Source organism: Podarcis liolepis (assembly GCF_965112155.1).
Source record: "Podarcis liolepis genome assembly, chromosome: 6".
In the NCBI taxonomy this organism is placed as follows: Eukaryota; Metazoa; Chordata; class Lepidosauria; order Squamata; family Lacertidae; genus Podarcis; species Podarcis liolepis.
In genome coordinates this window covers 97385605-97399984 of record NC_139559.1, presented here as the reverse complement: position 1 = coordinate 97399984, position 14380 = coordinate 97385605, and the positions used below count along the sequence as shown (strand labels likewise).

Genomic DNA, 14380 nt, shown 5'->3' with positions numbered 1-14380 from the left:
TCAGTCCAGCTATAATATTGAACTAAATTGCTGCAGATGGGTCCCCCCCCTTTCTCAGACACAATGGATATGTTTTGCTAGATTTCATGGGAAAATTAGTTGCTGCAGATATGAAACTTGGTGATATGGACTTGCTGCAGAGTGCAATACAAGATACGAAATGGTTTTCGGCCCTGAGTATATGTAAATGAGTATGTGTAGATTGTAGACTCCTCAGAGCAGAAGCTTTTCCTTTTAAAATTCTGGCAAGCTCCAAAGCGCATTGATGGTGCTGTGTAGATAAAACAAACATAAAGAATCACATTTGCATGTTGCAAAATGGCAGCACCCGGGGCCTGGCTCTTGGGTGCATTTAACATATTGCAGAATATTAGAACCTGCAATAGCAATGGCTTTACTGCAACCTTGGGACTCTTTTAACGAAATACCGGTAATTACATTATTTCCTAAAACATAATAGATGGTTAATTTTCCTATCATCCTGTTTATGCTGCTTATTTTTTATTATTAATCCATGCAAAAATACAAATTGTGTTTTTTGTTCCTTTTATCTTGGCAAAGTGTTTGAGTTTGTGTGGGACTCTAAAGCACCCCCTGCAGGCTATGCCTTGAGCAATCTGAACTGGAGGGGGGTGAGGTGGGCTGCCCATTGGCTTGGCAAGGCAAAAATGACAGAGAACAGTAACTGAGGGGGAGGGCAGCGGTCCATAGCATCCTCCTGCTCACTGCTGCTTGGGTGTAGCAAGGGTTTTTGTTGGGGGGGGGGTCAGCTGAACTTTTTTTAGGGGATCCATCAAAGTGGCTGAGCTTTTTTAGGAGACCCCCCCCCAAGTTGTTGAGCATTTTGGGGGATATCAAAAAGAGGACATTACAGGGGCAGGCTTTGGTTGGGGGTGTCAGGCTTTTTCTGGGGGGGGGGTACCACTCTTGGCTAGGCACATGCGCTGGAGCAGACAATACCTCTGAAGCAAGAAGCATACTTCAGTAGGCAATTACCGGCTTACTGACAGTAGCATTATTTTTGTAACACTAAAAGACCAGATCAGGAAGAGTTAAAAATAACAGGGTGCAAACTGAAATGGCATTGAGACTGTAGAATCTTAATCCAAACTGGTACCAAGAACTGGATCACATATCTAGTAACAGTCTCTACACAGATTAGATGTATTTCATTCTATTTAAATTATAGAAATCATTTCTACTGTAGCACCTATAGATACATACATTCACATATGCAAACTTAATGTAAACTCTGTCCTGTTTCTGGGAATGTATTCTCTCTTGGCATTGTGTAAGTGGCAATGCTAACTACAGTTGTTTTTTAAAACGATGTTGATGATGATGCACTTTTCAGCTGATGGATTCTTTGTGGGCAGGATCTTTTTTGCCCTTTGTCTCCTCTTGGGTTTATTATTCATCCAGTAAAGCACGGTGTCCTGTTTCAGTGTTACATAAATAATTGCACCAAAGGAATGGACTTAAGAGAAGCAGCCACTGAATGAATGTGAGATGAGTGAAAGCATATTGGCTGAAGGCCTCCAGAGCCTGGGAAACCTGCAGTGGGATATGTTTAAAGTTTTGTTTGTGCTGTTGAATGCAATCAACTTTCATTCTTGCAAAGAGTAAAATAACAAAAGAAACCAATGTGGCTGAAATGAGGAGACAAAGGGCCAAATGGTGGCAATTAAGAGAACCGAGAAAATGGGGAAGGTTATAAAAACAAGCCAGATTATTTGCACAATGGGGAAAGGAGGAAAAGTGAGTAATGGCAACAGTGGTTGAGGCATGGTCAATTTAAAAGCAAATATCACTAAAATGTAGAGGCCTGGCACAACATTCAGCAGTGCACCCTGGGGAGCTAAGTGTACTGTCAGTTGCAATTATGGGGAAACCAGATATTCCATGGATCTTTAGTTTTCATGCATGCCCACATAAAAACCAAGGACCACCGTTCTAGAGGAGACCCCATACTTTGTGTGTATATGTTACAGATTGAATCCAGAGGTTCTCCCAGCAATGCGGGTGTGGGATTTGGTAGTGCAGCAGCAGCAGGCGCCACAGGGAGAAACTTCTTAGATTATTTTAGGAATGTGTCCTGGAAGATGACAAAACTACAATCTGTAATAGGGTGTGGATATTTTTTAAATGTTCATAGCCATTTAGAGTAGTGGATGGCCACCTGGCCCATGTGGGCTGAGTTTTGCCCCCAGTACTGGCTGCATTTCAGCCTCCCTACCCTTCCGTATCTCTGCAAGGGAGGAAACTCCCATCTCTCTGGGTGGGCATGCACAGTGGAATAACCACCCTCCTCAGTGTTTGATGGACAAAAACTGAAGCAGAGCTTGTGGTAGTTCCTTGGCAAGGAAAGGTACATGTCTTTCTGCAAGGTACAAAGTGCACATATGAACCGGTCCTTGATCCAATGGGTGCCAAAGTATATGACTTCCCAAGTTGATCTTATTGTCCAGTCTCGCCTCACAAAATGAGGCTGCCATAGTCTGGTCTCATCAGAGCACCAAATATCAAACAAAATAAGGGCTAAAGCTAGTTGAGCTTCAAGCTTTTGGAAGCTGGCCTCTTCTTCCTCCCCCTTCCCCAGCCTTGTTTGTTATTCTCTGTAGAGGGCATTATCAAGAGCTTACTAAAAGGTGGAAGTATTTGCGTGGCGAGTTCCCGCCCCCCACCAGGATAAATAAAGACACGAGACACCACAGTTTAAGGTTAAATGGGCGAATTAGGCCACAACTTTATTGAATTCAGGAATGAGAGGCATTGGCTTAGGCATTGGTCCTAATGACTATCCGGCTCCAGCCCATTTGCTGGAGACACGGGGAAGGGTTAACACTATATCGGGGGAGTCTCCTGCCGAGGCACGTCGACTAGGAGCTCCCCCGGGTCACCGCTCGGGGGCGTGCCTTTGGCCCACACCTCCCTAGGCTTCGGACAGGGCCACACCCCCCGGAGTCCTTTAACGGACCGCCCTTCGCTCACTGGGGGGAGGTGATGGCGTCCCCCCCCCACATCCTCTTAACCCCTTCTTACCAATGCATACCGCCACACGAGCAACTAGCCGGTGAAAAGAGGGCAAGCCCCCTCCGCACCGGCCCTAAATAGGGCAGGCCACGCCCCCCAGCCACCCGATTGGCTGGCTGGGGGGGCAGACGCGGCCGGGATTCCCCTGCTCTCGCGGGGGCTGAAACCAGCCCCCGCTCACGTGGGGGGTGGGTGTGAAGCCCGCAACCCCACCTCCTGGGCAGGCCGGAAGTGGCTTTGTGAAGCACAAAACTCTCAGCCTGCATCTGCAAGCTGTCACTCTCAAAAGCACAGCCAAGAATCAATAGTGTGTTGTGGCCAAGACAATTACTATAAGCTAAACTTTAAACAAATGCATGGTTCATAAAAGTGAGGTTTATTAAAAACTTTGCAGAGAGCCATCTCTCATTGTGAAGAATGGAGTCAATTATGGCAGGGTTTTTTGGTCTGAGAATAAGCCTCCTGGCTGTATCTGTGTCTTTGACTTGATAAGAATAGGGAGTTTCTTCGCAGGGACCATTCAAGCTGCTGCAAGGTTTGGGTGCTTGTCCAAACTTTTTCCAGAAAGTGTTCCTCCCTAATACACTGATTAAATCGTCAGCTGATAGGAGGTCAGTGTGCTGCAAGCACTGTATGCATATATTGTCTTTTTAAGTCCTTACAGACTGACATTATTTCGTTGGTGAAATCAGTCTATGATAACTTTCATTTCAACTCCTCTGTGAGTGCCGCTGTGTACTTCATGCAAAAATAAAATAAAATAGTGACTTCTACACTTTCCCACACTTCAGGGTAAATCACACGAAAATCACATTAGTAAAACACATTAGATACATGCACAGCACAGGCATTTTGGCATGAGTCTGCCACATGGTTATGTCAGGTTTCAAGGGTGCCTTCCTTTATCCAAGGAAGTCCAACCTCTTACCAAAACACTTAGCCAGGAAAGCCTGGTCCCAGGTGCAGCAGAGGCTCCACAAGCCAAGGTCACACACAGATAATCATTCTAAGTCCAAAACAAGTTGAGGAAACACTTTCCAGGTCAAGGTCTCAGATTGTTCAGCAAAGGGGAGCAGCGGGACCAAGGAGCCAGAGGCCGGTGGTGTTTCCAGCAACTGGAAAGATCTATCCTCCGCCTGCGCTACTTTTTTGAATCAAAACAGTGTTGACTGCCAAGGTGATTTTCAAAATCTAATTGAGTTGGGGAATTTTAGTTTTGAAAATTTGCAGTCCTGAAAGCTGGTGTTTTAACTTATTCTTGGCTTCTCTTGTTTGTTTTTGTGTTATTTACCGGTATATCATAATGGCCATTGATTACAAACAATAAAAATCTGACTGAATGGTATCACAGTAAGTAAAAGGTCTAGAGGCTATCTATTCCATTTTCTAAATGAAAATTTAAAAAACCCCTCAAGGATGTAGCCTTGAATACCCCTCCCTTTAAATTTAGCCCCCTCTCACTGTAAGTTGGGGAAGCTGGAATTACATGGGGATAGCTTTCTTTCGTCCCTCCTTCTGACATAATGTCTTCCGAATGGGATCTGATGGATCCCAGGCTCATGAGGGCTTACTGTCAGAGAGCAAAAGCTGAGCCACTCCTACAGATCATTTCCTGCCTAGGAATATACCCCCATTCAGAAAGGGGACATGTGTGAAACACTCCCCATCGTCTTGCTGATGTGCTCCTTGTTTGACTAGTGCAGTGTTTCCCAACCGGTGTTCCGCGGCACACTAGTGTGCCGCCGAACTTTGCCTTGTGTTCCGTGGGAGGGAGGCGGGCGAGTCAGGCGGCGAGAGGTGGGGCGGCGGCAGCGAGCACACGCGGGGCGGCGAGCGAGCGAGCTCCCACATCCCATCGCCGCTCGCTTCGGCCGGCCTACTGGAGGAAGGCGCAAAAACCTCGCGCATGCGCAGGCCTTCCGCCTGCGACAGCCCAGTAGGCCGGCCGAAGTGAGCGGCGATGGGATGCGGGAGGGAGCTCGCTCGCCGCCCCGCGTGTGCTCGCCGCCCGACTCGCCCGCCTCCCTCCCACGGCACACCAGCCTACCTCCGTGGGAGGGAGGCGGGCGAGTCGGGCGGCGAGAGGCGGGGCGGCGGCGGCGAGCGCCTCAGGTGAGTCAGTCCGGCCTTAAGCCCCCCTGCAGTTTATTATATGGAGTTTCCTTCTTTCTGATGAAACGATATGCTTTTTTGCAGCAGCTCCGGGTGCTTCCTCTCCCCTCCCTCCCCCCTCGCTCGTGATGCAATTCCCGCAGCAATTTACACGGCTGGGAACCCGGGAGGCGCTAGGACCCAGCCGAGCTCGCCGTGTGAGTTCTGGCTGCGGCTGGACTGCTCGGCTCGAGTTACGGAGCTCCCCGACGTGCCGAGCTCGCCGTCTCACCGACCGGCCTCCTCCTCCTCTACCCGAGGAATTACAACAAAACCCGCCCTTATCAGCTCCACGGCGGTCAGTCGATAGCGCGGCCCTGCGCGCACCAGCGCCCAGACATGAGCTGACGTCAATGCAGGCGCAATAATAATAATAATAAAACCCGTGTTATTTTTTGCCGATCCAAAGTGCTGGCAGGGTGGCCAACACTTAACGTGTGAACCCGAGTCCGACACGGGCCCCGACCCGCTTTTACATCACTCCTCTTGTTGTGCATTGCAAGGAAAAGCCCGATGAAAATGCGCCTAATACCAAGTACTTTTGCGGGGAGTGGGGGTGTCCTGATCTTTGCAGCAACAAAACACGCACACATCCCTCTACAGGCCGCTTTGTGGAAGATTCACTTCTTCGGCTGCTTGTCAAAATAATGTAACCTGACTGCTAATGCAACTGTTACTTTTCGTGGCCATATACCTACATGGTTAAGGTCTTTGGGAGAGCACACTGTAAATAGAAACTTACACTTTCGTGCGTCCCTCCCGGCGCGACGCTGCGCGCTGACGTCACGGGGCTGTAATGGTGGTGTGCCTCGAGATTTTTTTCATCAAACAAGTGTGCCTTTGCCCAAAAAAGGTTGGGAAACACTGGACTAGTGCTTTTTTCCTTTCCCTTGCAAGGGAGAGCTCTTGAGTTTAAAATATTTAAAGCTATGTGTTCTGTAAGGCTCTTGCTTTTGTACCGTGTTCCTTGTTCTAAAAACAACAAGAAATGTCAGCCTTTTGGGTTTAGTTTGCTTGCTTACTATAGTATACCTGTACATTGAATGCTTCTATTATTATGGATAGTTACACAAGGGATTTAAACCTTAGTTCTGATGGGAAACTTTGGACAAGCCTTTCCTTGATATCCAGAATGGCATTTAGTCTAAATTTTTGGGAATTATGTAGCATGAAGATACTGAAGAAAAAATGCTGTATAGTGTGACAATAGAGCTTAAACGTTTAGTGTTGCGTGAGAAGAGAATGAGAAGTTCTTTCCGCACCTCTCTTATTCATTTTCATTGGAAAGCGCCGTTTCCAAAGGGGCCTGTGTAAACTGCAAACAGTTTTGTTAAGATTTAAATGTCACGACTTTCATTACAGCTTGCAGTTGCAGGGAGTCTTTTTCAGTCTGGGGGTCATGTGCCAGCCTGCAGAGCAATGGGTGTGACTCTCACCTTTTTACCTTCAAGTCACACAGAAGTAAGATGCAGGCATCTCGGCCCCTCTCCATCCAGGCAAGCAAGAAGCACCATCAGAATTCAAGGACACATTCCCTCATATTTGCATAGGGATGTCTTTAGTTTTAAAACTCATTTTAGCCATTGTGGGGCAAACTCTGAGGGGCTGCTGGGTACCACTGTGAGTCAGTTAGATTTACATTACTGTATTATTTTTTTAGTGGCCAGTTGGGAAAAAAAGAGAGAACAAATCTTTAGTCAAATTGTTCCACTGATGGAAATGGGAAGTGCAGTACTCATTGCCTGAGGGCCTAGCTGGCAGCTTGCCACCACCTGCTCCCCCCCCGGTAATTTATCAGAGCTACGGATGCACTGTTATTACTGTTCTTGTGTAAGTTTATTGGAATACAGCCCAAGAACCCTGATGGTGAATCTAACCTTGTACAATGTGCTTCTTTCCAGTGCCATAGCCTCCATCTTGAGAGCCTGGTTAGACCAGTGCTCTGAAGACTTCCAAGAGCCACCCCATTACTTTTGTTTGAGAAAACTTTTGGATTATCTGACTCGGGTCATGCCGGGCTCGGACCCAGAAAGAAGGGCACGGCACCTGTTGGAGCAGTTTCAGAAGCAAGAGCTGGTGAAAAACAGTAAGTATTATCCTGGAATGTTACAAATAAATAATTACATGCTGCATATGTTTGAACAGCTTTGGGATCAATAGGATTACAGTGGCCAAGAGGTTTGTATACTTTGCACTATATGCTTAGTGAATCTAAGTTATCTGCTGCTGTTCAATGAGAGGTAGGAACTCAACTGGAGAATAGCCCTCTACCCAAGGCATCATGGATTTTGAATCAGCACAAACTCAGGACAAAAGGGAGAAATGAGCAAAGAGGAAGGCACGTTTGGCAAATCCTCACCATGAGCAACTCCCATCTGGAAACCAATGTCCCCACTGTGGAAGGATGTGTGGATCCAGAATTGGACTCCACAGTCACTTACGGACTCACTGCTAAGACTGTTAATGTACAACACCCTTACTCTGCCACAAGTGTCACCAAAGAAGAAGGAAGTCAAGCATTCACCACCAAGTCATTTGCCTTGTGTTCCTACATCATTGAAAATTATAAATGCCAGTTCAAAATTCCATGCTGGAGATGTTGGCATGTAGGTAAAGGTAAGGTGGTTGGTGGATGGTTAAGTCTAGTGAAAGGCAACTGTGGGGTGTGGTGCTCATCTCACTTCAGGCTGAGGAAGCCAGCGTTTGTTCACAGACAGCTTTCCAGGTCATGTGGCCAGCAGGACTAAAGCACTTCTGGCAACAGGACACCGTGGTGAGTGCCAGAGTGTACAGAAATGCCGTTTACCTTCCCGCTGCAGTGGGTACCTATCTACTTGCTTTTGAACTAGCAGGAGCTGGGACAGAGCAATGGGAGCTCACCCCATTATGGGGATTCAAACTGCCAACCTTCTGATGCGGCAGGCCCAAGAGGCTCAGTGGTTTAGACCACAGCGACTGTTGACTCAATGCACAGATTTTTCACTTCTGAAAGAGCCTTCTAATGTTACTTTCCTGTGATCAAGCCAGCTTTTTTCAGCGACAGCATTTGTGTCATGAAACGTCTTTCCTTAGCTGCTGTCATGACAAAGGAAGTGTCAGTGGTTGTTTTTTCCTATCTGAGTGGTGCATTGGTAACAGCCAAGGACAAAGGGAAAATTTATGTTACCAGGTCAAAGGGCCCACTGGAACAATTGTGAATAGTAGTGACACTGGAATGCTATGCACTGTGACAAGCCTGACAAATCGCCTTCCCCATCTCCTGAGACAGAAGGTTTCCTATGGGCAAAAATTAGCATTGCTAGAAGGCTATTGAAACCTGTGCAATGAACGTAACCATTTCAGTGACCGGCTTTCGCAGAAAGGCGGCAGGAAGTGGACAGGAAGCGACAATGCAAGATAAGAAAACAATACAATAAGGATCAGCTCTTCTGAACCCCTTTAAACCTCACCTACTTGAATGTTCCAGAAATTATGACCAAAATACGCTGTTAATCAGCTGTGGCGCCAAATTCCTATTATCCATTTATTATCCTTTTTATTTTTATTTTTTAAGGCTGACTGCATCATACCTAAATGGTTCTTCTCATCAGAAATTCCAGAGCCTACAAGTGTTGCTAATTTGTGTCTAATTATGTTCTTTTCTGGATCTGGTTCCAGCGGATCAAACAAAGGAAGTCTAAATACCAAGGTCTATAATTAGACATTCACAGGCTGAGCAATGGTTCCCACAGAACCTCCTGGGCACAGAAGCCTTGCCTCTAATTTCCCCATGAAAAGATTTAAGCATTTCTCAGCCGAGCTGCAGATGTTTCAGGGAGGACAATCCATCCAGATATTGAACACTTAAAGGAATAATACAGTGGTGCCTCACAAGACGAAAAGAATCCGTTCTGTGATTCTCTTCGTCTAGCGGTTTTTTCGTCTTGCGAAGCAAGCCCATTGACGGATTAGCGGATTAGCGCTATTAGCGGCTTTTAGCGGCTTATCTGCTGATCGGATCAGCTGATAAGCGGCTTAGAGGCTTAGAAAAAAGGGGGGGAGGAAAAAAAAACCTGCAGGAACTCGCAAGGGATTGTCGTCTTGCGAAGCAAGCCCATAGGAAATTCGTTTTGCGAAGCACCTCCAAAACGGAAAACTCTTTCGTCTAGCAAGTTTTCCGTCTTGCGAGGCATTCGTCTTGCGGGGCACCACTGTATTGTTAGAAAAGTAACAATAAAATATGAGTGCCGATAGTTTGGGGGAAAGATTGAAGCTGCTTGTGGTGTTGTTGTTGTTCTTGTTTTTATTAGATGGTTGTGCTTCTATCACAAAACAGGCAATGGCACCCTCCCTCCCACCATTGTGCATAACTGGAACTCGTTTATTTAATGATACACGTTTCTAAAATATTGGAAGATACTGTCAGCTTAGGCAGTCTATGCAACACAGGCCAGGCTCCAAATCTCTGTGCAACTAATTCTTGGGGTGGAGGCCTTTCAAAATATTAGTTTTCCTTGAACAGCGGCCCCCAGTCCCTGGCCACATGATGTGCTGCTTCTGAAATTGAGGGGAGTTTCCCAAGCAGCTTGTGATGGGATGTGAGTGTAGATGGAGGGGGGTGATGGTTAAAGCTATTCTAAGGAGGGAGGGGGGGAAGTTTTAAATTCCACTGGCTTTGGGCAAGTGTTGGGCCAAATAGCTTGCTTGATGCTGGTCATGGGCTCCAACAATTCTCATGGTTGGACCTTTTTAGGATCATTTTTGCCTCTTGCCCTGGAACTTGAGGACTGGTACTTCAAGTAAGACATTCTGCACACTGACCCACCTGAACAAGGTTTACTCAACTCTGAGAGGTGAATGAAGCATAGAACCAACCGCGATGGAAATTGTTTGGAGACGGGGGGAGGTTCTGTGAGAGGAGGTGGGGTGCTGAGGGATAGATGTTCCTACCCCGCAATAAAGAATTACACCAAGAGCCTTTTTGTCCTTTACCATTTTCACACATTTGCAGGTGTATTCTGCAACATGTCAGTGATACAATAATAGTGGATTAGTGATAGATTTATACCAAATCAACTACCATCATCCCTGACCACTGGTCCTGTTAGCTAGGGATGGTGGGAGTTGTAGTCCCAAAACATCTGGAGGGCTGAGTTTGCCTATGCCTGTACTGTACTAAACCATCCACACATCATTCCGCTTTATTAGTTCTGCAATACATCTCATGGCTGTCTAAAAGGAACGGCTAAGGGAGCTGGGCATGTTTAGCCTGGAGAAGAGGAGGTTAAGGAGTGATATGATAGCCATGTTCAAATATATAAAAGGATGTCACATAGAGGAGGGAGAAAGGTTGTTTTCTGCTGCTCCAGAGAAGCGGACACGGAGCAATGGATCCAAACTACAAGAAAGAAGATTCCACCTAAACATTAGGAAGAACTTCCTGACAGTAAGAGCTGTTCGCCAGTGGAATTTGCTGCCAAGGAGTGTGGTGGAGTCTCCTACTTTGGAGGTCGTTAAGCAGAGGCTTGACAACCATATGTCAGGAGTGCTCTGATGGTGTTTCCTGCTTGGCAGGGGGTTGGACTCGATGGCCCTTGTGGTCTCTTCCAACTCTATGATTCTATGATTCTATGAAAAGGGCACTCTTGCACTGTACTGCAACAAAAAGTGGGACAAAAATAACCTTGGAACATTTGTAGTATAAAAAAGACTTACAGTGTTATTATGAATATAAAATCAGAAAAGTTCATGTTTAAATGCCTTTCACTTGTTTCAGACTTTTAAAATGTTGTGTTTTAAAGTGTTGTGACCTGTTCTTAGGACCTTAGGGTGGGTAAATTAATAATAATAGTAATATTTTACATTGAAAATGTGTATTTTCCAGAAAGAAGCCTGGAAAAATGAGTATTTTATGTAAAAGTGCATACAAATCAAATTGTGAACAATTTAACTGTGGACTTTTCATGCATTCTTTCCAAATATCATTAAAGCAGAATCCTTTTCCTACAATTGGTTCTGGACTTTTCTTTCCCATTCTCTCTTTCAGTTATTGGAACCTTATGCTTGCTTTTTGTCTCCGTATATACTCAGCGTAACAGGGTCCCAGCTTTCTCTGGGCCTCCATAAAAGAGGTTTAGTAGGTGGTGTTTTGCTGTATCTCACAGTATTATTATATTCTGGACAGATGGGATTCATGACACCTTTGCCCTTGAAGAAAAAATGGAGATGAGTGGATCAGAAGAGTTTTCTTCTTTCCCAGAAGACCTTGTGGCAGAGCAGCTAACCTACATGGATGCTGTAAGTATAGCATATGCTTCAGAACGTGATTCTGAAATGTGTGCTGTGGAGAAGGCACAAATTCCTGCTGGACTCATCCCAGGCTACACTCTTAGATCAGGAAGGAGACGGTTCCTAATCTGTTCCCACAACTTGGGACAGTTGTGCTTTCTCATTGTGTTGTCTTGTGTTGGTGGGTGGGACCCAATAAGGTCGATTCCTCAATCATCAAAGGCTTTTACCACCTGGTGGTTCCTTTTCTTGTAGCCTTTGACCCCTTAGACCTAATTGCAAGCACTGGCCATTTCCCTTCCCTCTTTGGACTGAAGACAATTCTGAGCCCTCCACTTGCTTACTAAAATGCAGGTAGAATTGGTCCTTGGTGAACTTGACCTCATGGGGAAGTGGGTTGTTAGATTACTTCCAATTACATGTCTGTCATGTTGTTTTGTGTGTGCTGAGATGGCTTTATTGTTTGCAATTGTCAGAGCCTAAACAACTTTGCCCTCCAAATTATCCTCAGGGTCCTCTGTGAGTTTTGTTGGTGAATACTCTCCGAATGTCTGACTATTATTTGGTACATTTTTTTTTTAAAGCTCAGCAACAGCAACTATTTTTCTAGTTAAATGTACTGTAAATGGGATAGCTTAGCTGGTAGAGCATGAGATTCTTAATCTCACAGATTGTAGGTACAAGCCTCACGTTGGGCAAAAGAGTCCTGAATTTTAGAGGGTTGGACTAGATGACCCTCGTGGTCTCTTCCAACTCTTACAAGTCTATGATTCTGTGACTTTGTGATATTCATCTTGCATCGTGTTCGTAGACATAAAGTTGTACTAGGTTACTAGCAGTGGAGGGCATTAGTCCACTACCCCCCCCCCCATCCTCAGTCTGCCCTCAGCCAGCCCCTGACAGCCTGCCTTCTCCCTTGCAGCCACTCCAGGGGCACCGGCACTGGCTGCCATATTCCTCCTCCTTGGTCTCAGTGCTTCCATCATAGCACTTAGCTGGGAGGAGAATGGGGACAAAATGAGCATATTGGCTCTGGCTACGCCTTTGCTGGCCTTCCTGACTTCTGCCCTGCCAACTGCAATGGACACCAGCTCCTGTGGGTTACAAGTTGCCCATGAACTGGAAGCAAAAAAGTACAGTGGTGTACCTTGGGTTAAGTACTTAATTCGTTCCGGAGGTCCGTACTTAACCTCCAACTGTTCTTAACCTGAAGCACCACTTTAGCTAATGGGGCCTCCCGCTGCTGCCGGAGCACGATTTCTGTTCTTATCCTGAAGCAAAGTTCTTAACCTGAAGCACTATTTCTGGGTTGGCGGAGTCTGTAACCTGAAGCGTATGTAACCCGAGGTACCACTGTAATCGAAATAGCTGCAAAATACCGTATTGGCCCAGATATAAACTGCACCCGAATATAAGCCGCACCTTTAAAATTCGGGGGGGGGGGGGAGGCAATACCCGAATATAAGCTGCTCCCTTAAAATTCTGCAGGCACTCACACCCGTTTTACCAGATGTCTGTTTCAGCAGCGATACCATAAAAGCCAATTTTTGTGAGGTTGCTAATTTAAACCGCACTTTAACTTTTCACAGTCGGAATTTGGGGGGGGGTGGCTTACATTTGGGCCAGTACGGTAATACAGGTATGCCACAGCATATTAACAGATGATAGCTAAATTCAAACATAATATAAAACCATAGTTTGAGCTTCCAAAGCAGCAAACCACAATTTAGAGCTGTTTGTCACCTGGAAATAGATGTTTGGTTCCATCCTTTGGTACTGTTGTACTTCTGACTAATGAATGAGCCCTCAATAGATGACCTAATTCTACTCATGTATGGCCAATTGAACGCATCAAAATGTTTATGAAGGCAGACTGGTAGAAGTCTGGTCTGCTTATGCAGGTTCGAAATATTTATCTGATTCCATACCAAAGCCATTTGGCCATCCACTTCTCAGTGCTGGTGGACGGAATGAAAATGGTACATGGAATTCCAGCTGTCGAACTATTGTTTAATTGATATCAGATAGGACCCAGCTTGGCATTTAGATTCCAGATTTACTTTTTGGAATGTTTAGAAAATGTAGCTTGTTTCCCTAATAATGGAGTAATTCAGACAAAAATGGCTGAGAAAAAATAAAAATAAGACTGAATGTGGCAAACCAAACTGATTTTCCCACTGCTAAAGAGTCAAACTTCTTTCTAAACTGAACAGTCTGTTATCTCTCCATTAGTGGGAAATGCTGCTCCAAACAAAGGTTTGGGTGTATACATAATTCCTGGAATTGCATAATTGAACCCCCATTGTCACTTTGCCATGGCAGAAAAGCTGTTTAAAGCCAGGGAGGTGAACCTCTTTCAGCCACAGTGCTACTACATTCTATTGTGTGCAACATTTTTTGTGTGGAGACACATGGTGGTGAGGGGTGGAACCAGATGCAAAAAGTGGGTGGAGCAGTGGATGTGATCCTTTCCTACTGTCAAGAGGGTGTGTCAAGAGTGTTTGTCAGGAATAAATCACACGGAGTGAAGTCATTTATTAGAAGAAACAAGGTCAACTCAAGAACACCAGAGTCTTCTCTGTAGGTCTTGCCCCTATGAGGCAGCCTTCCCACAGCTGCCTAAATCTGTTCCTCCCGCAGGTCCTTCCCAAGCAACCTGAGACTAGCCAACGCACCTGTCCCTGCTCCTCCCTCTTCATACCTCATCTGGTCCTGGGAGACCAGGGGGGAGGGGAGCTTGTTGCCGCAGGATGGGGAGACCCCCTGGCTTCTTCACCAGCCTGACTCCTCTCTGCCTCTTGGCCTCCCTCCTCTCCTGCCTCTGCCTTTGATTGTGGACTTCTCTCTGCCACAGCCTCTCCCTGCTCACTAAACCCTGTGTTCAGCTTTGCAGATGTGCATTTCAGTGGGGATTATGAATAATATTGTG

At 45.9% G+C, this 14380-nt stretch overlaps 2 protein-coding genes across 6 annotated transcripts in view; one reads left to right on the top strand and one right to left on the bottom strand.

The window, feature by feature from the left end:
* The window catches only part of DARS2 (aspartyl-tRNA synthetase 2, mitochondrial), a 1012941-nt gene that overhangs the window by 226689 nt on the left and 771872 nt on the right, over positions 1-14380 (bottom strand). The window lies entirely within an intron of this gene.
* The window catches only part of RGL1 (ral guanine nucleotide dissociation stimulator like 1), a 122912-nt gene that overhangs the window by 87709 nt on the left and 20823 nt on the right, over positions 1-14380 (top strand). For all 5 annotated transcript variants that reach the window (XM_083507115.1, XM_083507117.1, XM_083507116.1 and 2 more), the window contains 2 exons: positions 7086-7270; positions 11348-11460. In XM_083507115.1, coding sequence (XP_083363241.1) covers positions 7086-7270; positions 11348-11460 — 298 coding nt within the window. The remainder of the gene's footprint in view (positions 1-7085; positions 7271-11347; positions 11461-14380) is intronic.